At 45.0% G+C, this 27,223-nt stretch overlaps 1 protein-coding gene across 4 annotated transcripts in view; it reads left to right on the top strand.

The window, feature by feature from the left end:
- Positions 1–27,223, top strand: part of RAD54L2 (RAD54 like 2) — a 123,664-nt gene that overhangs the window by 83,741 nt on the left and 12,700 nt on the right. For all 4 annotated transcript variants that reach the window (XM_010381604.2, XM_010381612.2, XM_030934554.1 and 1 more), the window contains 15 exons: positions 8,215–8,416; positions 10,026–10,165; positions 10,970–11,086; positions 11,400–11,626; positions 14,346–14,528; positions 14,673–14,806; positions 16,346–16,542; positions 17,649–17,991; positions 18,630–18,807; positions 20,224–20,475; positions 20,686–20,804; positions 22,882–23,000; positions 24,994–25,093; positions 26,157–26,362; positions 26,744–26,916. In XM_010381604.2, coding sequence (XP_010379906.1) covers positions 8,215–8,416; positions 10,026–10,165; positions 10,970–11,086; positions 11,400–11,626; positions 14,346–14,528; positions 14,673–14,806; positions 16,346–16,542; positions 17,649–17,991; positions 18,630–18,807; positions 20,224–20,475; positions 20,686–20,804; positions 22,882–23,000; positions 24,994–25,093; positions 26,157–26,362; positions 26,744–26,916 — 2,690 coding nt within the window. The remainder of the gene's footprint in view (positions 1–8,214; positions 8,417–10,025; positions 10,166–10,969; positions 11,087–11,399; positions 11,627–14,345; positions 14,529–14,672; positions 14,807–16,345; positions 16,543–17,648; positions 17,992–18,629; positions 18,808–20,223; positions 20,476–20,685; positions 20,805–22,881; positions 23,001–24,993; positions 25,094–26,156; positions 26,363–26,743; positions 26,917–27,223) is intronic.

The raw sequence follows: 27,223 nt of genomic DNA, 5'->3' as shown, positions 1-27,223 counted from the left end.
CTCTGTTGCCCAGGCTGGAGTGCAGTGGCGCGATCTCAGCTCACTGCAACCTCCGCCTCCCGGGTTCAAGCAATTCTCCTGCTTCAGCCTCCTGAGTAGCTGGGATTACAGGCGCTCACCACCATGAGTGGCTAATTTTTTGTATTTTGTATTTTTAGTAGAGGCAGGATTTCACCATGTTGGTCAGGCCAGTCTCGAACTCCTGACCCCGTGATCTGCCCGCCTTGGCCTCCCAAAGTTCTGGGATTACAGGCGTGAGCCACTGTGCCTGGCCTAGGCACTATCTTAAATATTTCTGAGACTGTAACAAAAGGTCTCGTAGGCCTACTCTGGATTCAATCTCTGTTTTTCGTATTATTGCAGGCGACAAAGTTGCTAAAGTTTCTGACACAGTGCAATGTGTCCCTCTCTTTTTTTTTTTCCAGCTTCCTTTAATGTTTTCCTTTACACTTTACCAACAATATCCTTGATGACCTATAGGCTTTTACTATCAGTCTCCTCATGGCCTTTACAGTTTTCCATTCACCACCTTATCTCAAATACAATGTCATGGTTTAATTTTTTATTGTGTGACAGGACCCATGTACCAAATTTCTATTTCAATTACTACTGTTGTGTCATAAATCACCCTGAAACTTAGTGGCTTAAAACTATTATTTCTCTTGGCTTCTGAAGGTAAACAATTCAGGAAGGTCCTGGCTGGCAGTCTAACAACTAGTCTATCTACATTGCTCTTGACTGAATTTTCTGGGCTATGGATCATATTTTCCTGTTCTTTGCATATCTAGTGAATTTTGATTAAACAATGGTCTCTGTGCATTATGCATTGTAGAGACTGCATTCTGCTGTTGTCCTCTGTATTTTTGTAAACTAAGAGTGAGATCTTAAGGTGTGTTCAGGCTCCAGTGCAGAGTTTTTGGCACACATACATCGTAGGTTGTAGTGTGTGCATCCAGTTGCATCACATCAGGAGAAATATGGTGTGACTTTGAGTCTATTTTATTTTATTTTATTTTATTTTATTTTAATAGACGGGGTCTTGCTCTGTTGCCCAGACTAGAGTGCGGTGCAGTGGTATAACCTTGGCTCACTGTAGCCTCAACCTCCTGGGCTCGAGCGGTCCTCCCACCTCAGCCTCCTGGGTTGCTACAGGCCTGCAACACTATGCTCAGCTATTTTTTTTAATTATTATTTATTTTTTGTAGAGATGGCGGTTTCCCTATGTTGCCCAGGCTCGTCTTGAACTCCTGGGGTCAAGTGATCCTTCCACCTCAGCCTCCCAGAATGCTGGGATTACAGGCATGAGCCACTGGGCCTGGTCCTACTGGTCTTTTTTTTTTTTTAACTTTTAGGTTCAGGGGTACATGTGTGGGTTTGTTATATAGGTAAATTGCATCTCTCAGGAGTTTGGTTAGTCTTTTTTATACCATAGGAGAGAGAAGAGATGGAATCCCTGGAGAAAGAGTCCTGGAAGTGTTTGTACCTTGTGCCTTCATTGAATGTAATGTAGGAATTTTTCTTTCAAAGCTACTCATTTGCCTAGTCAAATTTATAGTGGTGGTGTTCATAATTCATTCCCAAGAAACTTATGTAAGTGTTCTTTGGTGTTTATATAACTCTTGCGGTTACTGCTCACAGCTGGCTCACGTGAAGGAGAAAGTTCACGGGTATTTGCAACTAGGTCTGATTCTGTAATCCTGAATTGTGGTGGTAATAGTCATTGACTTTTAAGCTATGCAGATACTAATTTAATTTACATTTGTTGTCTGTCAAAGCACATGTCTCTTTTCCTCCTTATTGAACTTTTTTTCTTTTCTTTCAGTAACTGTTGGTGGATTATAGTCTAGAATCTGGGGAAGGGCTATTTTTTGGAAGTTAAATTATTTTGCTTAGGTTGTGAATTCACTTGATTCAGTGTTCAGAAGGTAAAAAAAGAACACATAGTGAAAAGTTACATTTTGACTGAAGGAAATTTAATTATAGAATTTTTGAAATAACAGATTTATTTATTAAGAATAGTTTATTAAAGGTATAGCATCTGTTATTATGTTATGTAAAAACCATAATCATCATGAAACAGAAAAAATGAAGCACTTGAAAGACATTGATTTACATGACAATGAGCTTTAAATATTAGCACATCTGTAAACTAAATTCCTTTAATAAGCTAAAAGTAGTTGATGAACCCAGAAGCTGAGGATTCACTCAAATAATGCTGGGTGGTAAGGAGCTGGTTTAGACATGTATCATCTGTATAAGGCATGAGAATTAAATATACTGTGCCTGATGATTTTAAAATTGTTACTGCACTTGGCCACATTCAGCCCCACGTCAGACAGGAGTTCACAGTTGGGTCACAAGCCTTATAACTTGGGATGAATGTTTGATAATAAATCTGTTGGTGATATTGAAAGGTCAGCAGGTTCTATTCTTTCTCCTCCCAGGAACAGCCCATTCCGCAAGGCAGAAGCCAGAACAAGGAAATACAGCAGTTGGCAAAAAGTTCCCCCTGCCCAGCAGATCAATTTCAAACCCTCTGGACTTGCGCTCTGTTCTCTGACTCTGTCCTATCTGCTTACTCTCTAATCTTGCCTCCAACTGTTTCTCCAAGTGATTGCTCAATAAATTTGTTTGTGAAATAGAAACAAAACAAAAAAGACCAGGAGAGCATCAGGGGTCATTATCAGAACCAGGCCAGAGAACCTAGCAAAACACTAAGTTGAAATGTGTCAACCCAGCCCCAAGTGTAGTTGGTATGTTGTAGGCCAAGCTGCAGTATTGGTGGAAGTAGTCATTTAGCAGTGGATATCCCCTCTTGGGGAGTCTGCTGCCCAGCCAACTGTTTGTTTGGGAGGAGAAATTTGATGGCCTCCCCTTTTAGGAGGGAAGAATTCAGGGCTGTGAAGTAGGAAGAAGTTGACAGCAGTATTATGTGAAATGCTGTGGAAGTGTTAGGTCTTTGGAGGGGTAGGGGGCCTGAAAGAGTGATAGTTCTTTTAAAGGAAAACAGGGAATTGCTGAACTTGCTCCTGTGATGTTTCAGATGGAAATTGGAGAGCACTGTTTGAAGAGGTTAGTGAATTTGGGAGGGCAACTAGTCAGACTTGGAGCTGTTATTTTGAAACTTCTCTTTTAGTTCTCATGTCTGGCTGGGCACATAAGCAATGGCACTTTGTTTCCTCAGCAGGTAGAACATGTCCATGAGCCAAGGCTTACACACACAGTACATTCCTAGTGCTGCTTGCCACCCTAGGCTCTGCTTTCTTTGGGAGGCTTTTTGTAGTAGGCCTACTATAGACCAGTGGTAATGGAGAAGGGAGTGTGACATTTTAACCTCTTGCTCATGTTAATGGTATTGCAGTGTCCCATCATGAGCATTTCTTGTCTGATGCCTTTCTTGACCATGTCCCCTCTGCTTTTCGAAAAGCAAAAGCTGTCTACCTGAAACCTTCTCTCAGTTGAGGACCAAGGAAGTTGCTGCCAGTGCTGCTGCAGGGGAGTGAATCATCCTGGGCATCCACATGTGAGACCCACCCATTGTCCACTTTTACTGTAACCACATTAGCCTCCCCTCTCCACCCAAACACCGGGACAGTGGAAAGTAGAATGCCAGGAAGGAGAGGTTTGGGAGTAGTCTTCCCCAGGACTGGGGTTGACTTCTGTACCAGCATACAGAGAAGGATCTTGGGTCCTCATCTAAGTCTCCCTTGGATGAGGAGCTCTAGGAAAGGCACAGGAAAGTGGTTCTTGGGTTGGAAGGTCCTTCCTGTTGCTGCTTTACTTCCTTCATTTTGGCTGGTGCCTACCCATTCTGTTAGATCAAACCCAGGTCTCGCTCTTCCCAAGAAAGCGCCCCAATGCCCAGCCAGTAAGCCTGGATTTGGTGTCTTTTCCTCAAGTGTTATTGCTCTTGGGCACTTTCCATATAGCATATGTGTTTCCCCATGTGGTCACACAAATGTCACCTCTCAGCATGTCTGACCAAGGCCCCCAAGCTTTGCATGCTCCCAGACCGTTCAATGTGGTTGGGAGTATGGAATTCCAGCGTGTTAGGCAGACAAGGGTTTGAAGAATACTATCTTCCACAAGATAACCATTGACATCCCTAATTTTGCAGATGTGGGAACTGTGGCTCAGAGAAGTTGCGTCTGTAAACATAGAGCTACAGGATTTAAAGCCAGCACTGCCTGAATGCAAAGCTCATACTTTTAACTGCCTGCTCCTGTTTTTCTGCTAATTTCTTATATTCCCATAGGCAAGTATTTTTAACTTTTCAGGGCTTCAGTATCTTATATTTAGAATTAGGGGAGCAAAGTCCGAGCGTAGTGGCTTACACCTGTAATCCCAGCACTTTGGGAGGCCAGTGCGGGTGGATCACGAGGTCAGAAGACAAGACCATCCTGGCTAACATGGTGAAACCCATCTCTACTAAAAATATTAAAAAATTAGCCAGGCGTGGTGGCGGGTGCCTGTAGTCCCAGCTACTCAGGAGGCTGAGGCAGGAGAATGGTGTGAACCCGGGAGGCGGAGCTTACAGTGAACCAAGATTGCGCCACACAGCACTCCAGCCTGGGTGACACAGCGAGACTCCATCTCAAAAAAAAAAAAAAAAAAAAAGAGGGGAGCAAAAATTCTCATGTTTAGAATTAGGGGAGCAAAACTCTTATAGAGTTATTATAAGAGAGAAAGGAGGCAATGTAAAAAACTAAATCCATACCTCATACCTGGAATAGTAGTAGTCACAGTAAAAGCAGCAGCTGTTTTTTGTTTGTTTGTTTTTTAAATATAGTGTTTACTATGTGGCAGACACTGTTTTAGTTCTTTCTTTCGTTTTTTTTTTTTTTTTTTGGAGACAGGGTCTTGCTCTGTTGCCCAGGCTGCATGCAGTACAGTGAGTGGTGTGATCATGGCTCACTGCAGCCTCCACCTCCCAAGCTTAAGCAATCCTCCCGCCTTAGCCTCGAGTAGCTGGGACTATAAGCGCATGCCACCGTGCTCATTTTAATTTAATTTAATTTCTTTCTTTCTTTTTTTTTTTTTTGTAGAGATGGGGTTTTGCTATGTTGCCCAGGCTGGTCTCAAACTCCTGGGCTCAAGCTGTTCCCCGACCATGGCCTCCCAAAGTGCTGGGATTACAGCCGTGAGCCACACTTGGCCTGTTTTAGTTCTTAATTTAGGCTATCTCATAAAATCATCACCACAACCCTTAGAGGTTACTACAGTTGTTCTCCTCCAGTCCCTTTTTAAACATGAACAGAAAGGTATAATAAGGGGCATAGCTGGAGTTCACACTCCATCGGTCTGGTTCCAGTGTCCTTACTGTACCCCTATGCCATGTTAACTCTTAGCAAACATTAGTTTTTAACTTCATGCTGTTAGAACAGATTCTAGAGAATCTGGCATCAATCTGAAAGGGACCATAAGGAAACTGGAGTAGTAATATGACAAGGAGGAGGCCATACCAAGCTATGGAAGGTGAGCAATAACATGGATACTCATGATTCCCTGATTCAGCCAGTGAGTGGTGAGACAGTCATATGTTATTTCTTAGTAGTGACTGAGTGCATAGGATGATGACCCACGGTACAGCATTCTTTTGGCCTAGGGACATCAGCCTACAGGTTCATTCATCAAGACTTAATGACAGCCCAACCTCTCTTTACCAAAGGCTCTCAGGTTGAATGTTTCTTACCCCAAAGACTCTTGACTGCATGCTCATAGAAAAAAAATTGAATAAATAAATAAATGGGAGGCCAGGCACGGTGGCTCACGCCTGTAATCCCAGCACTTTGGGAGGCCAAGGTGGGTGGATCACTTCAGGTTGGGAGTTCGAGACCAGCCTGACCAACATGGAGACACTCCGTCTCTACTAAAAATACAAAATTAGCTGGGCGTGGTGGTGCATGCCTGTAATCCCAGCTACTTGGGAGGCTGAGACAGAAGAATTACTTGAACCTGGGAGGTGGAGGTTGAGGTGAGCCGAGATCGCATCATTGTACTCCAGCCTGGGCAACAAGAGCGAAACTCCGTCTCCAATCAATCAATCAATCAATCAATAGGACAATTCTTCCCTACAGAAAAATTCCAAAATAATAAATGTAGAAGGAAAGAGGAAAATAGAAAACCACCATTAACATACTACAGTAATAATTGGTTCTAGGTAAGACCCATTGATGAACATTAAAATTAGTGGGTAAGGCTTGGTGCAGTGGCTCATGGCTGTACTCCAAGCACATTGGAAATGTGAGGCAGGAGGATCACTTGAGTCCAGGAGTTTGAAACCAGCCTGGCCAACATATCGAGACCTTGTCTCTACAAAAAAGAAAAAAAAAATTAGCTGGGTGTGATGGCATGCACCTGTAGTCCCAGCTACCTGAGAGGCCGAGACTGAGAGATCTCTTGAGCCCAGGAGTTTGAGGCTACAGTGAGCTGTGATTGGGCCACTGATGCCCAGCCTGGGCATCAGAGCAAGACCCTGTCTCTAAAAAATAGTGTTATGGTCATGAGAGACCAGAATAGACTGAGAAGCTGCTATAGTTTAGAGGAGACTAAGGTGATATGACAGCTAAATGCAACATGGTATCCTGGATGGGATCCTGTAACAGAAAAAGGATATTAATGGAAAACTGGTGAAATCCAAATAAAGTCTATAGTTAAAAGCAAACAATAAGCCACCAGCCCCCTGACTGCCCCCCTCAAAAAAAAAAAAAAAAAAACCTAACAAAAAAACCCCACAAAGCTCCTGGGTCCTTCCTGCCTAAGATCCAAATGGCATTGTCTAGAGCACCTCAGTTCTGGCATTTATATTCTAGTTCTGAATTCCTGTTACCTTTGGGAAAGACCTTTTGGTTGTGTAGTGCTTGTGTCTGGGAAGCTCTGATGAATTTGGGGACAGGCTTGTGGTCTATGTGACTCTCAAAGCCTGTCTACCCATTGAACAGAATGCTACTCAGCAGGCTGAGGACAGGGTGTGCACATGGATCCGCCTACTCCAACCCCAGTCCTTGCTGGTACTGGATGTTACAAATGACATTCCCGCTGCCGGGAATCTTCCCTGGACCCCCAACCTTTTTTTTTTTGTTTTTTAATAGACAGAGTCTCACTCTGTCGCCTAGGCTGGAGTGCAGTGGTGTGATCTTGGCTCACTGCAACCTCCGCCTCCTGGGTTCAAGTGATTCTCCTGCCTCAGCCTCCCGAGTAGCTGGGATTACAGGCACCTGCCACCATGCCTGGTTAATTTTTGTATTTTTAGTAGAGACTGGGTTTTGCCATGTTTGCTAGGCTGGTCTCGAACTCCTGACCTCAGGTGATCCTCCCGCCTCAGCCTCTCAAAGTGTTGGGATTACAGGCATAAGCCACCACGCGCGGCCCCCAACCATCTTTTAAGGTATTACCTTTAGACATTCTGCTTATCTTTCAAGGCCTGACTCACATTTTACCTCCCATATAGTTCCTGCATGATCATCACATGTATTAGTGTCTTTCAAATTCCTGTGATGTCGTCAACCTTAAAGTTCTTTATATCTGTTGATCTGCCCTTCCTGTGATATTTAGCACACCTTGCCATGTTGAGTCTGTGTTTGTGCATGCCCTGTCTCCCTAAGCAGAACACAAACTTCTTGAAGGGAAGGAGTCTTACAAAACCTTCTAAACTTCTTGAAGGGAAGGAGTCTTAGAAATATCCCTTGAAGCATCTAGGATATTGCTTGCCATAAGCCCTCATGAAATGACTGGCAAGTTTGAATGAGTGAATGCTTTACAACACTGAAAGGAATAATATTGTTCCTGTTGTCAGATGAGAGGTGAATGGACTTGCTTAAAGTCATACAACTGATTATGAGCTATATTTGGAGCCTGGCTGCTCAGATTGTCCCTTTCTGAGCATTCTGAGGCCATGAAACTTCCTCACTCTGATCATAGCACTAAACTATAGTAAGAGTGATGGCTATCATTTGTTGTGGGCTTACTCTGGGCCGGGCTTGGTTCTAGGCATGCACACTATTCAGTCCTCACAATAGCTCTGAGGTATGGGCCTCACTATCCTCATTTTGTAGATACATCTACTGATGTTCAGAGAGATGTAAATAATTTGCCTTAGATTCCCAGCTAATAAGTTACTGAGTTGAGATTTTGAGTTTGATGCCAGGTGTGTCTGGCATCAAAACTCATTCCTCCTCACCCCTGTAAAGCAATGTCTTTCCCTTTGTTTTTCAGACCCATCCCTGGAAGGCATGTGTGGCACTGAGCATGCCCAGTTGGGAGAAGATGGGCAGCAGCCACCGCGGTGCACTTCAACTACCTCATCTCAGTCTGAGCCTTCAGAGCAGCTTAGGCGCCACCAAGGCAAGAACCTAGCCTCAGAGGACCCCAAAAAGAAGAGAGCTCAGAAGCCCTCCCACATGAGAAGAAACATACGGTGAGCTGTCCTCTGTGTAAGAGGAGAGGGAAGGGAATAGAGGTTTTACCTTCATCTTAAGGCTGTCAATAGCAGAAAGACTGATTTGGGAAGAAGAATTCTCTCTCCAAAGGAGAAAAGTGTCAGGTGTGTGTCTCCGTTAATAGTGAAGGTGCAGCTCAGGATCACTGGACTTGGGCTTTCAGAGGACTGTAGGGAAAATGAGAAAGGCCTTGACCACTGTGGGAGGGTGTTCTACTCTCTGGAGACCCCAGGTGGCAGCCCAAAGATGATAGGGTGCTCTGAGCTGGACTTTCCGGTTTTTTCCTCTATTTTTCCTTATGTCTCAAAACAAGACTTTACAAGTTGAGTTCTCATCTTCTTAGATGTCAACTTCTAATGGTAGAGGACTGTCTAACCCAAAGCAAGGCTCCTTCTAAGAGCAAAAATGTGAACTTCTTTAACTGTCCAAATCCTCAACAGTTCTTCCTTCTATCAAATAACAATATGTGCCATTGAAAGGAAATGAGTGATATCTTTTTCTCCTCCTGCCTCCACTTAAAAAAGAATAACAATAATGACAACTTGAAATATTACTCTGAGTTTGAAAATAATATAAAATCCCTATAACCTTAGTTTCTTTTCTTTTTTTTTTTTATTTCTTTTTTTTTTGAGATAAAGTCTCTCTCTGTTGCCCATGCTGGAGTGCAGTGGCGCAGTCTCGGCTCACTGTAACCCCCACCTCCCGTGTTCTAGCGATTCTTGTGCTTCAGCCTCCTGGGTAGCTGGAACCACAGGTGTCTGCCACCACCCCTGGCTAATTTTTGTATTTGTAGTAGAGACAGGATTTTGCCATGTTGGTTCAACTGGTCTCGAACACCTGGCTTCAAGTGAACTGCCCACCTTCACCTCCCAAAGTGCTGGGATTTCAGGCATGAGCCACTTTGCCTGGCCAATCCTAGTTTCTTTTCTACATGACAACACTATTATTATTATTATTATTATTATTATTTTCTTGAGATGAAGTCTCACTCTGTCACCCAGGCTGGAGTGCAGTGGTATAATCTTGGCTCATTGCAACCTCTGCCTCCCAGGTTCAAGCGATTCTCCTGCCTCAGCCTCCTGAGTAGCTGGGACTACAGGTGTGCACCACCACACCTGGCTAATTTTTGTATTTTTAGTAGAGACGGGGTTTTGCCATGTTGGCCAGGCTGGGCTCGAACTCCTGACCTCAGGTGATCCACTTGCCTCAGTCTCCTAAAGTGCTGGGATTATAGGCATGAACCACCGCGCCTGGCCAACAACACTATTTTTAATACTGCTTTTCAGCTTTGTGAATCAAGTATTACTCTAGTTTATTCTTGATCTGTTATGTGGAGAGATGAGTTGGCAGAGGCATCTGTCAGGGAGTTAAATAATATGGAAAGTATGTTTTTCTAGAGCCATCTGAGCTTGATGTCCTATTTTTTTTAATGCTGTTCCTTGCATGGGTGTGGTGGGGCTGATGTAGCTTCTCTTTCTCCTGCCTCAACTCTCTGAGATCAGCAATGGCTATTTCTCTCTTTAGCTTGCCATTACATTGCCCAAATCTTAATTGAACCCAAGTGCTGTCTCTTATGTGAATGTTTAGAAAGCTACTCCGGGAGGATCAATTGGAGCCTGTTACCAAAGCAGCACAGCAAGAAGAGTTGGAAAGAAGGAAGCGCCTGGAGCAGCAGAGGAAAGATTATGCAGCCCCTATTCCTACTGTTCCGCTGGAATTCCTCCCTGGTAAGCAGTGGACATGGCAGTGAAGGCCCTTTGCTTCAGGAGGAAGAAGCCCTAGGTGCACACAGTGGTCAAAAGCAGATCTGGAATAAGATTGTGGCCTCTTGGCTGGGGGCTGTGGCTCACGCCTGTAATCCCAGCACTATGGGAGGCCGAGGCAGGCGGATTGCCTGAGGTCAGAAGTTTGAGACCAGTCTGGCCAACATGGTGAAACCCCATCTCTACTAAAAATAAAAAAAAAATTAGCCAGGTGTGGTGGCGTGCACCTGTAATCCCAGCTACTAGGAGTCTGAGGCAGGGGGAATAGCTTGAACCAGGGAGGTGGACGTTGCAGTGAGCTGAGATTGCGCCACTGTACTTCAACCTAGGCGACAGAGTGAGACTCCATCTCAAAAATAAATACATAAGTAAATAAAAATAAAATGATTGTGGCCTCTCAGGAATCCTTTAAAGTCATTCAGCTTCTTGAGAGCACACAATCAGAAGAAAATCATCTTAAAAGCTAAAATGAATAAAAATGTACTCTTTAAATAGGTTTTATCTAGATTTTTTCTCATAACTTTGGATTTTAACTTGCCAAAGGATTGGGACCTTTTCTAGTGGTCAGGTGGATAGCAGGAAGGAAAAACCAGTAGAGAAAGGGAATTTGGAAGGAGGGCTGAGGTTTTTGAGATGGGCTCTGTTTCTCTTCTCGGTGGATACTCCCCAAGAAAGCTATAAAAGAAAAAGGGTGGTGAATTGTTTTGGGAAATATGTTAGAGCCAAATGTGGTCTTGACATCGTTCCCTTCCATTTTGCTTTTCCTAGAGGAAATTGCTTTAAGAGCAAGTGATGGTCCCCAACTGCCTCCTCGGGTCTTGGCCCAGGAAGTCATTTGTTTGGACAGTAGCAGTGGCAGTGAGGATGAAAAAAGCAGTCGAGATGGTAAGATGAAACCAGGTGACTCCCTTTCTTCCGACCTGGTGTTCATGCTGAGATTGACTGTACTTCGAAAAGAGTCCAGTCCTTCCTCATTCAGTTTGGGATGTGGCTTTGACTGATTTCCCTGTGTCTCATTGGTAAATGTAAGTTTTTTGCTTGTCTTAACTTGAGCTGAAAGAGAGAAATAGTAAAAGTCAAAATTTTAATAAGTGATGAGAAGTTCTAACTTTAAGTTTCTGTAGTCTTCTGCTCTGACTGTGTGCAGTAAATTACCTTCACTCCCTGGATTTTTGGTTTTGCTTTTTTGCTGTCTCAGAGGTGATAGAACTGAGCTCTGGAGAGGAGGACACTCTGCACATTGTGGACAGCAGTGAGTCTGTCAGTGAAGACGACGAGGAAGAAGAGAAGGGTGGCACCCATGTCAATGATGTCTTAAACCAGCGTGATGCCCTTGGGCGGGTCCTTGTCAACCTAAACCACCCTCCAGAGGAGGAAAATGTCTTCCTTGCCCCACAGTTGGCACGGGCTGTGAAACCTCATCAGGTACAGCAAACCTTGACTGTTTCTCCTTTTCCATTTTGTTTCCTTGTTGTGAACATTGCCTGCTGGTGGTTATTAGCATCACAGCCTGTGAAGTACTTGTTTGGTACCAAGAGCAGCTTGTTCAGCTATTGGAAAGACCTGCTACTTCCTTCTAACAGTTGATGCTTCAGGATTCCTGATGAATAGGAAGGGATGGGGAAAGGGAAGAGACAAGCTTCAGGTTTGCCCTACCCTGTAGAAAGCACTGGATCTCTTGACCTAATAATTTGAGCCTCTTTCTGTGGGATCCCACGACTGAGGTGCTCTCTGGCGAGCAGTGCTTTGATTAGGAAGGTCTGTATCTAGAAGAGATGTGAGAGTCAGAAGATGGAGGGACTTTCTGATAGGAGGGAGTAGAGAAGTTTGTGTTGATCCAGACCCTGGAACCAGGACTGGTGAGTAAAAGTTCCATGAAGACAGACATTGACTCAGTTTACAATTAAGAACTTTTTTTTTTTTTTTTTTTTCTGAGACAGGGTCTTGCTCTGTTGCTCAGGCTGGAGTGCAGTGGCACAATGTCTGCTCATTGCAGCCTTGACCTCCCTGGCTTAAGTGATCCTCCCTCCTCAGCCTCCCAGGTAGCCGGGACTATAGGCCTATACCACCACACCCAGCTAATTTTTTTTTTTTTTTTGTAGAGATGAGGTTTCACCATGTTGCTCAAGCTCATCTTGAACTCCTGAGCTCAAGTGATCCACCCGCCTCAGCCTCCCCAAGTGCTGGGATAACAGGCATAAGCCATTGTGCCTGGCTGAGAACTTTTTGTTTTTGAGACAGACTCTTTCACTGTCACCCAGGCTGGAGTGCAGTGATTGTGACTCCCTGCAGCCTTCACTTCCTGGGCTCAGGTGATCCTCCAACTCAGGCTGAATAACTGGGACTATAGACTCATGCCACCATGCCCAGCTAATTTTTAATTTTTTTGTAGAGATGAGGTCTCACTGTGTTGCCTAGTCTGTTTTTGAACTCCTGAGCTCAAGTGATCCTCCTGCCTTGGCCTCCCAAAGCATTAGGATTACAGGCATGAGCCACCATGCCTGACCTAGCTAACTGTATTTTTGTACCCATTAACCAACATCTCTTCCTCCCCCTGCTCTCCCTTCCCAGCCTCTGGTAATTACCATTCTATTTTCTACTTCCATGAGATTGACTTTTTTAGCTCTCCCACATGAGTGAGAATGTGTGATATTTGTCTTTCTGTGCCTGGCGGGTTTCATTTAACATAATGACCTCCAGTTCCATCCATGTTGCTGCAAATAACAGGATTTCATTTTTCATGGCTGAATAATATTCCATTGTGCATAGGCACCACATTTTCTTTATCCTTTCTTCCACTGATGGACACTTGGGTTGATTACATATTTTGGCTATTGTGCATAACTCAGCTTAAAAACTCTGCTGCTGTTGTTGTTTTTGAGATGAAGTCTCGCTCTGTAGCCCAGGCTGGAGTGCAGTGGCACAATCTTGGCTCATTGCAATCTCTGCCTCCCAGGCTCAATGATTCTCCTGCCTCAGCTTCCCAAGTAGCTGGGATTACAGTTGTGCGCCACTGTAGCCAGCTAATCGTTTGTATTTTTAGTAGAGACGGGGTTTCACCATGTTCGCCTGGATGATCTTGAACCCCCAACCTCAGGTAATCTGCACACCGTGGCCTCCCAAAGCTCTAGGATTACAGACATGAGCCATCGAGCCCAGCCTTAAGAACTCTTTAACAGGCCGGGCGCGGTGGCTCACACCTGTAATCCCAGCACTTTGGGAGGCCGAGGCGGGCAGATCACCAGGGCAGGAGATTGAGACCATCCTGGCCAACATGGTGAAACCCCGTCTCTACTAAAAATACAAAAATTAGGTGGGCATGGTGGTGCGTACCTGTAGTCCCGCTACTCTGGAGGCTGAGGCAGGAGAATTGCTTGAACCTGGGAGATGGGAGGTTGCAGTGAGCTGAGATCGCACCATTGCACTCCAGCCTGGGCGACAGAGCGCAACTCCGTCTCAAAAAAAAAAAAAAGAACTCTTAGCAATAAGGACTACTCCTATGTGGCTGGGCGCAGTGGCTCATGCCTGTAATCCTAGCACTTTGAGAGACCGAGGGGAAGCAGGTCACCTGAGGTCAGGAGTTCAAGACCAGCCTGGCCAACATGATGAAACTCTGTCTCCACTGAAAATACAAAAATTAGCTGGGCATGGTGGCGCATGCATGTAGTTCCAGTTACTCTGGAGGCTGAGCCAGGAGAATCGCTTGAACCTGGGAGGCAGAGGTTGCAGTGAGCCGAGATAGTACCACTGCACTCCAGCCTGGGTGACAGAGCGAGACTCTGTCTCAAAAACAAAAACAAAAACCAAAAAACTACTCCTATGGAATGGGCTGCCTTAAGAGGGTGAGCTTTCCAACGCTGAGGGAAACCAGACTGAAAGATCCCGTCAGGAATTTGACACTACTGATTCATGCATTACATGGGGCATTACGCTGTACTAGTGAATGCTTTTCTGTTTTTTCCAAGAGGACTGTCACCAGCAAATAGACCAGTCAAGGTACAGGGAATCTTCTATGGCCATCCACACCTGCTATCTATTATAATGCCTTCTCATTTACTTAATTCTTAACTAATTACAAAGTGAGTAAAAACTGGAGCCTTCATCTTTTTGAGCCCCTCTGACATTTGTCTTTGTCCCTTGTCAGATTGGCGGAATCCGGTTCCTTTACGATAACTTGGTGGAATCCCTGGAGAGGTTTAAGACCAGCAGTGGCTTTGGCTGTATTCTGGCCCACAGCATGGGTCTGGGGAAAACTTTGCAAGTGATCTCTTTCGTCGATGTCCTCTTCCGCCACACGCCAGCCAAAACAGTCCTTGCCATTGTGCCGGTAAGAGTTTTTGGGAAGGCACCACTTAAGTCATTCCTCTGAAGAGCTCTGCGTTAATGCCTTTATTGGGCACCAAAAGGCTTGATGAGCTCAGCTCTGAGTTTGTTCCATAAAACTCTCTTTTTGGACTTGGCTTTCTAATAGGTTAATACTCTTCAGAATTGGCTGGCAGAGTTCAACATGTGGCTTCCACCTCCTGAAGCCCTCCCGGCTGACAACAAGCCTGAAGAAGTCCAGCCTCGGTTCTTTAAAGTTCACATCTTAAATGATGAACACAAGTAGGTGGCCTGCCCTTTCCTCTCTGCCCCTTTCCTGTTAGACTTCTGTCTGGGATCTGATGTTAAGGCAGTCTCTTTGAGTATGTAGCCCATGCATCCAGATTTGTTTTGGTTTCTTGATGTGTCACTTTCTCTGTTCTTGCTACTCATTTTTTTCCTTACCTAGCTTTTCAGGAAAGCCAGAGTTAAGTAGCCTGAGAAATTTCCTATGTTCTGCTTTAGGAGGCTTTTATATCTTGAAAAATATGTGGGGATGGTCATATTTTCCCCATGCATATTGTAGTAAAATTCAACACGAAACAATGGATCTTTCCACTGTCACTTTTTTTTTTTTGAGACGGAGTCTTGCTCTGTCACCCAGTCTGGAGTGCAGTGGTACGATCTCAGTTCACTGCAACCTCCATCTCCCGGGTTCAAGTGATTCTCCTGCCTCAGCCTCCCGAGTAGCTGGGTTTACAGGCGCCTACCACCATGCCCGGCTAATTTTTGTATTTTTAGTAGAGACAGGGTTTTGCCATGTTGGCCAGGCTGGTCTCGAACTCCTGACCTCAGGTGATCCACGTGCCTTGTCCTCCCAGAGTGTTGGGATTACAGCGTAAGCCACCGTACCTGGCCTCTACTGTCTAATTTTTTACTTATTACATTTCACTTTTCTTAAAAACCTAATCAGTCACTTAAGCACTGGTCTGCAGTTGACCTTTAATGGTACAACTCCCAAAGCTTTGAAAGGTGTAAGTCTCGCTTTGTTTTAGATTTAAATAAAATTATCTATCTATGTATGCCATAAAGTCAACCTGATTTCCAAAAGTCTAAAGCTATTTCTTGGTCCAACAAACCAGCTCTATATGCTAACCTTTCCCCTCAGTGGTACGGATAATTGAGAAGGTAGACTTACTGTATTTTTTGCAGAGGGTGCCTTTTGTGATGTTTGGACACGCACATAAAAATGAGGAGATGATGAGTTGACCTCACAGGTGGTTGCTCTGCTTTCTTAGATTTCAGGACTTTTAGTCCACATGCAATCAATGAAATACAGTGAGGGCTCTGGTGTTTGGAAGTGGAGTGACTTACTGAGGGTCATCTGGTAACTCTTCTCTTTCCTCTTTACTGTTTGTGGCTCTTTATTCACTTGAGCCCAGGCAAGTAAACTGCAGAATTTGCCCTTCCTTCTGTGACCTTGTATTTATCATGGGATTGAAATGCTCCTTCAAATGTTGAGTTGTAGTCATGCCTGAATATCCAAGGGGATTGTCATTTTCTGTTGCCTTATGTAGTTGAATTGCTATGTTTCTTGTTGTTTAACAACCATCAATGATCCAGTTCATCCTGAGTGCAATTAGTTTCTCTGGGATGATGGGAGGTCCTTGGGTGGTAGGCTAGCCCTGTGCTTGCTGCCACATGAAATCTTTGGTAATAAGAAGTTCTGAATGTACATCAACACAGCTTTGATTGTGAGCAATTCTTCCTTGGGAGCAGTGGAAACAATAATTCTTGAGATATAATTCACATCTCACACAGTTTTCTCTGTTTACCTTGCAGGACGATGGCATCTCGTGCTAAAGTGATGGCTGATTGGGTGTCAGAGGGTGGGGTGCTGCTGATGGGGTACGAGATGTACAGACTCCTCACTCTGAAGAAATCATTTGCCACAGGCAGACCGAAGAAAACCAAGAAACGTTCTCACCCAGTCATCATTGATCTAGATGAGGAAGATCGGCAGCAGGAGTTTCGGAGAGGTGGGCAGCCTATCCCAGGAATACTCTTGTTGGTGTTTCACGAAAAAAGAAATCATGTCTACTAATAGCACCTAGTCAGATGTAAAGTGCATTATTAATGTGAATTGTTACCATGGATCAAAAATCCTGGTTCCCAAGTTGAGTAGGATGACTTCCAATGGCTCTTAGAAGGTACTGCTTTCTCTGCCAGCTGTGCAGTTATGGTTAGGCCAGGCCACACACTGGCTTGGGGGAGATTCCTCTGTTCGTCTGTCCCTGTTTCTCTCACAGAACAGTTGGAATAGTAACCATTTCCTTTACCACTTTCTAGAGATGTTCTGAGAAAGCATGAAGAAAATATAAAGTGTTTAAATCACTAATATAAAGATAAAGTAGTAATACTATTGTTTGTGAATTTATAAAAAAGAATGTATCCCAGTTGCTTTTAGTGAAAACCATTCCTGTCATAGTTCTAATTCTACTCCATCTTCTAAGGGGCCTTTGCTCATTTGGGAAAGAAAGTTTTTAAGGGCTCAGAGGCCATTTCACTTTATAAGTCTCTTCATCTATGAGATTATGTTTGCTTTAGGTTTGCTTCTATGGTAGAGCTGGGATGAATTTGCCATTTAGCAATGACTGGAGAATAACTGCGGGAAGACCCTGTCCTTTAGCTAGCTCCTACCAGCCAGCCTTCAGATGGAGTCAAGACGCTGGCAATGGTGAGAGCACACTAAAGTGTCTGGATTATTCCCATTGGTTTCATCCAGATGCATTTTTAATCCTAGGCTGGCACTCTGTAAGGTCCCTCTCTCTGCTGCCCAGTTGGTCCAAGCCCTAGGAATGCAAGTCAGTTATACTTTTCACATAAAGAAAAACAAAGTAAGGAAAGGAACAGGGGAAAGGGATATTTATTGCAAGAGTCAACTGCCAGATTAGTGTCATACCAAGTCATACCAGTCATATCCAGGAGCTTGAATGGCTGGCACCCTCTCACCAAGGGGGGCTGACTCTTGCTTCCTGCTTCCTTCATTTCTTCTGTCTCCTCCAGGGTGCACCCCTACTTCTCATATTATTGACTAAGAGCAGGCCCTGTCACCCTCTGACTCTGGATCCTCTTCCCTCCCTAGAGTTTGAGAAGGCTTTATGCCGCCCTGGTCCTGATGTAGTAATCTGTGATGAGGGACACCGCATCAAAAACTGCCAGGCCAGCACCTCACAGGCTCTGAAGAATATCCGCTCTCGCCGCCGGGTGGTGCTGACTGGGTACCCTCTGCAAAACAACCTCATTGAGTACTGGTGCATGGTGGACTTTGTGCGCCCAGACTTCCTTGGCACCCGGCAGGAGTTCAGCAACATGTTTGAACGCCCTATCCTGAACGGGCAATGTATTGACAGCACACCTCAGGACGTCCGCCTCATGCGGTACCGGAGCCATGTCTTGCACAGTCTTCTGGAGGGCTTTGTGCAGAGGTGAGCCATCCTCAGGGTCCTGCTTCCTGAATTTTCAGAGCGCCCTGTTGCCAAGGGCATGCCAAGCCTGTTATACAGGGTAGGGTGTTGGAGTAGGAGGGCCCCTTCCCTGGGGCAGTAGTAAAACTTTGCTTCCTGTGACAAGCTAGCAGATGGTGGATATCCACTGTTTCAATTCTCTGAAAGTTTGGCCTAGAAGTGCTTCTCTCAAAAATTATCTTTAAAGGTACTGGAGACACCTCTCTTACTTGCTGAGAGAAGCAAGTAAAAGGTACCATTCTGCTGACTTACCTTAGGCTAGTCTAAAGCAGACCCCTCGTTTTTCCTTGTTAACATGGCATATGGAGCGAAAGCTCAGAGAGGCAGCCCAAATTAAAGTAAGAACCTCAGGTTCCCCTGTCTCTGTCATGCAGTCAGACATGACCTGGGACAGGTCACTCTGCCTTAGTGTTAGTTTTCATCCTTAAGGTGAGTTTCTTCTTGGTTGTTGAACCACTCTGCATTATTGCAAGGTTGCAGTGCATGTTGAGATCCTCAAGAGGGAGGTGTGGTAGAAGTGCAAAAGGCTCTGTTTTTATCTTGCTCTGACCCCTCCTGGCCACACTACCTTGCCATTTCTGATCTGTTTGCCTCCGTAGGAGAGGCCACACTGTGCTGAAGATTCATCTCCCTGCCAAGGAAGAAAATGTGATCCTTGTGCGGCTCTCCAAGATCCAGCGAGATTTGTACACGCAGTTCATGGATCGCTTCCGGGACTGTGGTAGCAGCGGTTGGCTGGGGCTGAACCCCCTTAAGGCATTCTGCGTGTGTTGCAAGGTGCATTGGGGCCTCAGGAAAGATTGAGATGGGTACTAAGGATACACATGGTCCCAAGGGAGTTACTCCTACTGAGAGTCTTCAATAAAGAAAGAATAAAGTGAGAAGGGGCCACCTCAGTTCACTGCACTGGAGGTTTGGGGGCTCCAAGGAGAGAGGTGCTGGTTGTGTACCACATAACTCCTGGGGGTGCCATTCACACAGTGTAATGTAACTGATGCTCCCTGCAGTGTGCAACTCAGCTGCACAACTTGTTATACCAAGGGGGATAATGGAAAAATACTGTGGGGCAGTGTGTTTTTGACTGCTAGCATAATCAGAATTCAAGAGATATATAGCTTAGACAAGTTATTAGGGATACCTTCCATTGGATTCCATACTAATCAGATTGAGATCACTTTCATTCTTTTGTTGAGGGACCTGTTTCGTTGACTTTGTACCTCTACCTCTGGCTACTCTTTAGCAGACCTGTTAGGTATTATTCTTAATTGACCACTGCTTTAATAAGTCAGCAGAAGGTATGTGTCTGGGAATAGGAGGGGTTTCCAAATATTTCTTTTATAGCCACAGTGCTGGGTCAAGGCCAGGAAACTAAGGCAAACATGGTCTATGATGATGCTTTGATGTCACTGCATCCTTCCTTCTTCCTTGCCTCTCTTCTCCTGGGAGTTCTCAACTCTTGCTAGGAATACTCCCTGAAATGATATGTGATTGGTCTACTATAAGTCAGATACATTTTTTTCTATAGTTTTATACAGTAGCAGACTGTAGCCACACTGTGAAACTGGAACATTCTTACTCTTATTTGAATAAGAATGTCAAAAAGGCTTGTGACAGCTTTTTTAATTATGTAGCAAACATACTTACTGGCATGGCTCCTGGTATGAATGCTCCCATTCATGTGTCATGGTGACCAGAACTGGTAATGAAAACAAATATGCAATTAGGCCGGGCGTGGTGGCTCAAGCCTGTAATCCCACCACTTTGGGAGGCCAAGGTGGGCGGATCACGAGGTCAGGAGATCGAGACCATCCTGGCTAACGTGGTGAAACCCTGTCTCTACTAAAAAATACAAAAAACTAGCCGGGCGAGGTGGCGGACGCCTGTAGTCCCAGCTACTCGGGAGGCTGAGGCAGGAGAATGGCGTCAACCCTGGAGGCGGAGCTTGCAGTGAGCTGAGATCCGGCCACTGCACTCCAGCCCAGGCCACAGAGCAAGACTCCGTCTCTGAAAAAAAAAAAAAAGAAAACAAATATGCAGGCTCTTTGGCTGTGAAGGGCTCTGACTTTAATTTTTGGTGTGACAGTGTTTACTGTGGGACGTGTGTGTTTGAGCAAGTATGTGTTTCCAGACTTCCTGGGACACCCTTGGATTGTTCTTTGTCCTGTGTCCCCTCTCCCTTTCCTTGAACCTCAGATCTGGAATCACCCTGATGTGCTGTATGAAGCCCTTCAGAAGGAAAGCTTGGCCAATGAGCAAGACCTAGACGTGGAAGAACTTGGCTCTGCGGGGACCAGTGCCCGCTGTCCACCACAGGGAACAAAAGGCAAGGGAGAGGATAGCCCCTTGGCTTCCTCAATGGGAGAGGCAACCAATAGCAAGTTCCTACAGGGTGTTGGCTTCAACCCTTTCCAGGAGCGAGGCAACAACATCGTCACATATGAATGGGTAAGTCAAACAAATCCTTCAGGAACCATAAACTATTGCTGAGAAGGGGTGGTGCATGTCCTGCCTGGGGAAAGGGTGGGGATGCACAGCTAGGGTCTCTTTATGGAATTACAAAGGTGGCCAGTGAGCTGCTGCCTTGGAAGGAAAGAATTTTATTTCTAGTGATCTGACCTTGCACCTGCTCCAAGCTGCCTTGTTTCTCTCTTGCAGGCCAAGGACCTTCTGACTAATTACCAGACTGGAGTCTTAGAAAACTCTCCCAAGATGGTACTGCTTTTCCACCTGATTGAGGAAAGTGTGAAGCTTGGGGACAAGATCCTTGTGTTTAGGTAGGATGAGAAACTTCCAGTTGAGGCTGTGTGTCTATGGTAAAGAATGACAAAACCACCACAGAACAAGACCAAGGCCATCCCCCCCCCCCCCCAACAAGTGCTTATGGTGAGGACCTTCTTGCATGTTGTCTGTCTCCTGGAGTTTCTTTCATTGCCCAATTTGATTTCTCCACAGAGAACAATTTAGAACCCTAGGTTAGCATTGGAGTCTAATCTTTCAAATTCTGGCCTGTTTTTGTTTACTTTGAGAGCTAAGGATAGTTTTCACATTTTTAAAGCGTTATAAAAAACATACAAAGAATATGCGACAGAGACTCTTATGTGGCCAAGAAAGCCTAAAATATTTGCTATCTGTCCTTTTACGGAAAATGTTTGCTGACCCTTGGTTTAATCTTCTATCCCTCCCCAACCTTTTATTTTAGTTTTAAGCTTTGTCTATAAAGCCAAATAAGTGATGTAGTTTGCTCCAAGTTATATTCTCAATCTGGCTAGAGCTTTGAGTCTCATTAAGACTTGACTCCTGGCCAGGCGCGGTGGCTCAAGCCTGTAATCCCAGCACTTTGGGAGGCCGAGACGGGCGGATCACGAGGTCAGGAGATCGAGACCATCCTGGCTAACACGGTGAAACCCCGTCTCTACTAAAAAAATACAAAAATCTAGCCGGGCGAGGTGGCGGGCATCTGTAGTCCCAGCTACTGCGGAGGCTGAGGCAGGAGAATGGCGTAAACCCGGGAGGCGGAGCTTGCAGTGAGCTGAGATCCGGCCACTACACTCCAGCCCGGGCGACAGAGCGAGACTCCGTCTTAAAAAAAAAAAAAAAAAAAAAAAAAAAAAAAAAAAAAGACTTGACTCCCCAGGAAAATGAAGTTGATTGCTTCTCCTCCTTTATAATCTGACCAGATTATGCTCCAAGAAGAACCAAGTGGCAGGAGCCTGGCTCAGGAGCCTCAGAGTGAGGGCTTCCATATGTGACACACCTTGAGAGGACAGCAGTGATTCTAGCTTGGGGAGAGCCTAGTGTTGATTTTATGGATCACTTCTAAGGACACTGGCTCTCATAATATCTTGGAAGCAGTTGAGTGATTTTGTCTCTAGTAAAACCCATAATCATATCTGATGTATATTCATGCAGTGGTAGTGTTTAATGCTAAATGCTATTTGTTACTCTGCATTGAGCTAAACCCCAGAAACTTTCAATTGTGGAAGTGAAGAATGAAGAGAGTATTTTTTCAGTGTGGTGGTAGTCATAAGTATGTGGATGACTCTGCTCCCATTATGTGCTAGGAAGGATACCCTTGGTTGTTCTTGGTAGAGTTGCCTCTTTCTTTTTCTTTTTTCTTTTTTTGAGATGGAGTTTCACTCTTCTTGCCCAGGCTAGAGTGCAGTAGCGCGATCTTGGCTCACTGCATCTTCCACCTCCCAGGTTCAAGCGTTTCTCCTGCTTCAGCCTCCTAAGTAACTGGGACTACAGGCACGTGCCACCATGCCAGGCTAATTATTTTTGGATTTTTAGTAGAGATGGGGTTTTATCATGTTGGCCAGATTGGCCTCGAACTCTTGACCTCAGGTGATCCACCCACCTTGGCCTCCCAAGTGCTGGGATTACAGGCGTGAGCCACTGTGCCGAACCGAGAGTTACCTCGTTTTTTTTTTTCTTTTTTCTGAGACAGAGTTTCACTCTTGTTGCCCAGGCTGGAGTGCAATGACGTGATCCTGCACGGCAACGTCCGCCTCCTGGGTTCAAGTGATTCTCCTGCCTCAGCCTCCCAAATAGCTAGGATTACAGGCATGTGCCACCACACCCAGCTAATTTTTGTATTTTTAGTAGAGATGGGGTTTTGCCATGTTGGCCAGGCTGGTCTTGAACTCCTGACCTCAAGTGATCCACCTGCCTTGGCCTCCCAAAGTGCTGGGATTGTAGGCTTGAGCCACCGTGCCCAGCCTAGAGTTACCTCTTACCAGTGCTAGGTTGTGGAGCTCCCATTATCAGAAAGTTGTACAAGAGTATGAACCTGTTGGGAACAGTGTTCCCTCGATTCTGGGAGCTATCTGAACGAAATGTTTTCCATTTCAGCCAGAGCCTTTCCACCTTGGCTCTCATTGAGGAATTCCTTGGAAAACGAGAAGTACCCTGTCCACCTGGTGCCGAGGGGCAAGGAGCACAGAAGTGGGTTCGAAACATTAGCTACTTCCGTGAGTTCATTGTTGCGTTGTTCTTGAAGCCTTGGCAAGGTCTGCTTAAGGGTTTCCTTTCCTTCTCTCTCTTTTCTTTTTCTCCACTCCATCAAATGCATAGGAATATTTGTGATTAGCCAAGGAGCAGGGGGATACTAAGAGCCAGCCGTTGCGTACAGGGTACCGTACTAGGGGCTGGGGGATTGAGAGAGATGGGAGAGTATAGAGAAATAGAAGGCATAGGCCTTCTCTTCATCTGAGATGTGACAATTCAAGAACAATTGAGTGCCCTAACTGGGGTTCTAAGGAGGATAGAATCGCTCTGGTGAGGATGATTGGCCAAGGCGTCTCAAAAATGGGGAGGATTTGAATATACAGGGCTATTGTTGCCTGAGGATCATTCCAGGCTGAAAGATCAGAGTGAACACAAGCCTAGATCATGCATTCTCTGTGGGGGAGATAATACTTTAAGGGGATGAACTTTTTTTTTTTTGAGCAGGGGGTGGAAATCTTAACTTTTAAAATGTGTAAGTCACAGATATACATACAGTACATAAACAGATAAACAGTATATCTGTGGTATTAAATTTCATGGAGAACATAGTGTCATTGGGGAAAAAAAGTCATTCCTTAGTGGGGTGGTAATGAAAAAAAAGTTGAGAAATACAGACCTCAGCACTGCTGACATTTGGGCCAGATAATTCTTTGTTTTGAGGGGCTGTCCTGTATATTATAGGACATTTAATAGCATCCCTGGTTTCTACTCACTAGATGGCAGTAGTATCTCTCAGTCTTGACAACCAAAAATATCTCCAGACATTGCCAAATATCCCGTGGGGAGTGGGAGTGTGGAGAAATCGCCCTCATTCCACTGCCCTAATGGAAGGATTTAGAGAGCTGGAGGTTCAGGGAGTAGCAGGAAGACCCCCAGCACAAGGTGTGGCTCAGAGCTTGCCCTATAACTCAGTGGTGAGCTGTGCTTGGAAACTGTTGGAACTCAGGTTGGAAAGGTAGGTTGGGTCCTGACATAGAACCCCAGTACCAAGCAATTAAACTGTTGCTTCCTACAACAGTAGTAATTCAGTTAGTTTTCCATGTGGTATTTCATGCCCTTAATTTTGCTATTTACTCAAGATGATAAGTGTTGCCCTTACTATTTATGTTTCTTAACTGAAGTTTTTTTTTTGGAGACAAAGTCTCACTCTGTTGCCGGGCTGGAGTGCAGTGGCGCGATCTCAGCTCATTGCAGCCTCCGTCTCCCAGATTCAAGCGATTCTCCTGCCTCAGCCTCCCAAGTACTAGGACTACAGGCACAGGCCACCACGCCCAGCTAATTTTTGTATTTTTAGTAGAGACAGGGTTTCACCATGTTGGCCAGGATGGTTTCAATCTCTTGACCTCGTGATCTGCGCACCTTGGCCTCCCAAAGTGCTGGGATTACAGGTGTGAGCCACTGCACCCGGCCCTAAAGGCTATTTTTTCTCCCTCTTTTGAGCTTCCCGCCTTTCATTCATGTGTTTCATCCTACTGTTCCAGATGTATTTCCTTTATGTCTCCTTACAGCAAGTTCTTAGCCTCAGGAGCTTGTTAAAAATGCAGATTCCTAGTGGAGGAACATAATCCATATCAAAACACAAACTCTTAGTCCTTCTGCACTCACCAGGACTCACAAGACTGAGGCAGAGAGGTCACCTTGAGCCAGTATTTTCCAAATACCCTAGGTGATTACTATACACTCTGAAGTCTAGGATTCTTGGCTTTAGAATTGACCTAAGAACTAAAGGGGAGAAATGTAGTTTATAATCCATGGTGCACCTGAGAATCACCTGGGGATATTTTCAAATTATAGATGCCTGGGCCTTACCTACTATAGGCCCATGATATGTCCAAGGGGTGAGATCTGAGCATTGTTGTGTTTCTGTTTGTTTTGCTCTTTAAAACATTGCCCAGTGATTTTGCTGTATATCCTTGCTCTAATATATCCACTTCTTATGGTTTTCCTTCCTCCTAGGGCTAGATGGTAGCACCCCTGCCTTTGAGAGGGAGCGGCTCATTAATCAGTTCAATGATCCCAGCAACCTCACCACCTGGCTGTTCCTTCTTTCTACAAGGTGAGTGGATCCCAAGAGGCGAGGTCAAAGGAATCTGTACAGGCTGTTGGCCACCTGGGCTGCTACCCTAAAACTCCAAGTTCACTCAGAAGAGATCAGCTTAGGTTTGTAATTGTTTTTGGGGTCAGAGAGGGGACTTCAAAAGGAAATTATGTTAGCAGGGCAGTCATGATAGTATCATAAAGTTTTTTGAGACCTTCATTAACAATGGTTGTGGCTTATGCCTGTAACCCCAGCACTTTGGGAGGCCAAGGTGGGAGGATTGATTGAACCCAGGGGTTCAAGACCACCCTGGGCAACGTACTAAGACCTTGTCTCTACAAAAAATCAAACAATTAGCTGAGTGTGGTGGCATGCACCTGTGGTCCCAGCTGCTTGGGAGGCAGAGGCAGGAGGATGGCTTGAATCTGAGAGGTTGAAGCTGCATTGAGCTCTGATTGAGTCACTACACTCCAGCCTGAGCAACAGAGTGAGACCCTGTCTCATTTTTGAAAAAAACAAACAACAGCAACAAAAAATACACAAGGGTTTTAATTGGCTTTTCTCTCAGGAGTGTTATGAGGCTTAGATGATGTGGTGAATGTGAAGGTGCTTTAAAAAGGAGAAAATGCAAGGTAAATGTAAAAAGCTGATGGCATTGTCTCATGCCAAGCAGCTTGAAGGCTGTGCCGCCTTCTGCCATCATAATGCCCTTGGCAGGCTGTGAGCCAGTCATTCTCCTAAGCTGTTAGACTAAAAATAGTGGAAACATCTGTGTGCAGAAGTTTCCCCTCACCAAAGAACATCACTCCAAGGCCAGGATGTGGGGGCCTTACTTGGTACAGAGAAGAGGAGAGTAAGTTTTCTTTCTGAGCTGGTAGACACTTTCATGTTGGATTTCAGGGCACAATTTTCAGTGCTTGAGGAATGCACTGTTTATCAGCAGGACAGCAGAATCCTTGAGTATGTTGTGCTTAGGGCTTAGGACAGAGTAATATTGGGGTAGAAGTCACAGAAGGCAAAACTGATTTGAAAACCTTTTTTAAGACTAAAGACTCTGTGATTGTTGGCTTGTCTTTTAAAGGGCCGGATGCTTGGGTGTGAATCTGATTGGTGCCAACCGAGTGGTGGTGTTTGATGCTTCCTGGAACCCTTGCCATGACGCCCAGGCAGTATGTCGGGTATACCGTTATGGCCAGAAAAAGCCCTGTTACATCTATCGCCTTGTGGCTGATTACACTCTAGAAAAGAAGATCTATGACCGTCAGATTTCCAAGCAGGGCATGTCAGGTGGGCCATCTTCCAGACTTCAGAGAGGCACATCTATACAGCCTTTTAGTATCAAGGGTGGGAGAGGAGGAGCAGGATATGGGAACACAGGCAGGCTTCAAGAAAACCATCATTTCCTCCTATCTCATTCTGATTCAAATTGCTTAAAAGGTAATTGACCTCAACTTGTTGAAGGTGAGTTTAGTGATAACAACCAAGCTCGTTATACAAGTTCTCCCTTTATATGATGTTTCCAGTGTCACCAGAACCTCAGACCTAGTCTTTGACTTTCAGATATGGGATGACTTTTCATTATTAGTGACAGTTATGCTACTTCTCTCTGTTGACCTTTACAGTTTTTAATGCGGTGTGCTGACTTTCTCCATGTTTTTATCCTTCTAGATCGGGTGGTGGATGATCTAAATCCAATGCTGAACTTTACCCGGAAAGAGGTGGAAAACCTACTGCACTTTGTTGAGAAGGAGCCAGCTCCCCAAGTTTCCTTGAACATAAAGGGGATCAAGGAGTCAGTCCTGCAACTGGCCTGTCTGAAGTACCCTCACCTCATCACCAAGGTAAGAACTTGGTATGCATGCAGTCCCCGGAGTGGGAGTCTCTCTGTCAAGGGAGGCTTGTCTTATAAGCTTGTTTTCTTCATCCAAGGTGATGTTTCATGCAGGTGACTTGGACTCAAGGGCTTCTTTTTCTTGCCCCACTCAGTCCCCCTCCCTTTCCCCAACCACTTACCCCCTCCCCTAATCTGGTCCTGGGAGTGCTAAGGTTAGCCATGTATAATAATTTGACCAGTGTGAGTCTTCTTAGCAGAAAGAGAGGGGAAATTTCTAAAAATGTAGTTTGTTAATTATCTGAACTCCCCCATTC

The sequence above is a fragment of the Rhinopithecus roxellana genome, chromosome 1 (assembly GCF_007565055.1).
Source record: "Rhinopithecus roxellana isolate Shanxi Qingling chromosome 1, ASM756505v1, whole genome shotgun sequence".
Taxonomy (NCBI): domain Eukaryota; kingdom Metazoa; phylum Chordata; class Mammalia; order Primates; family Cercopithecidae; genus Rhinopithecus; species Rhinopithecus roxellana.
The sequence above is the reverse complement of the archived record's forward strand: the minus strand, read 5'-3'. Positions and strand labels throughout refer to the sequence as shown.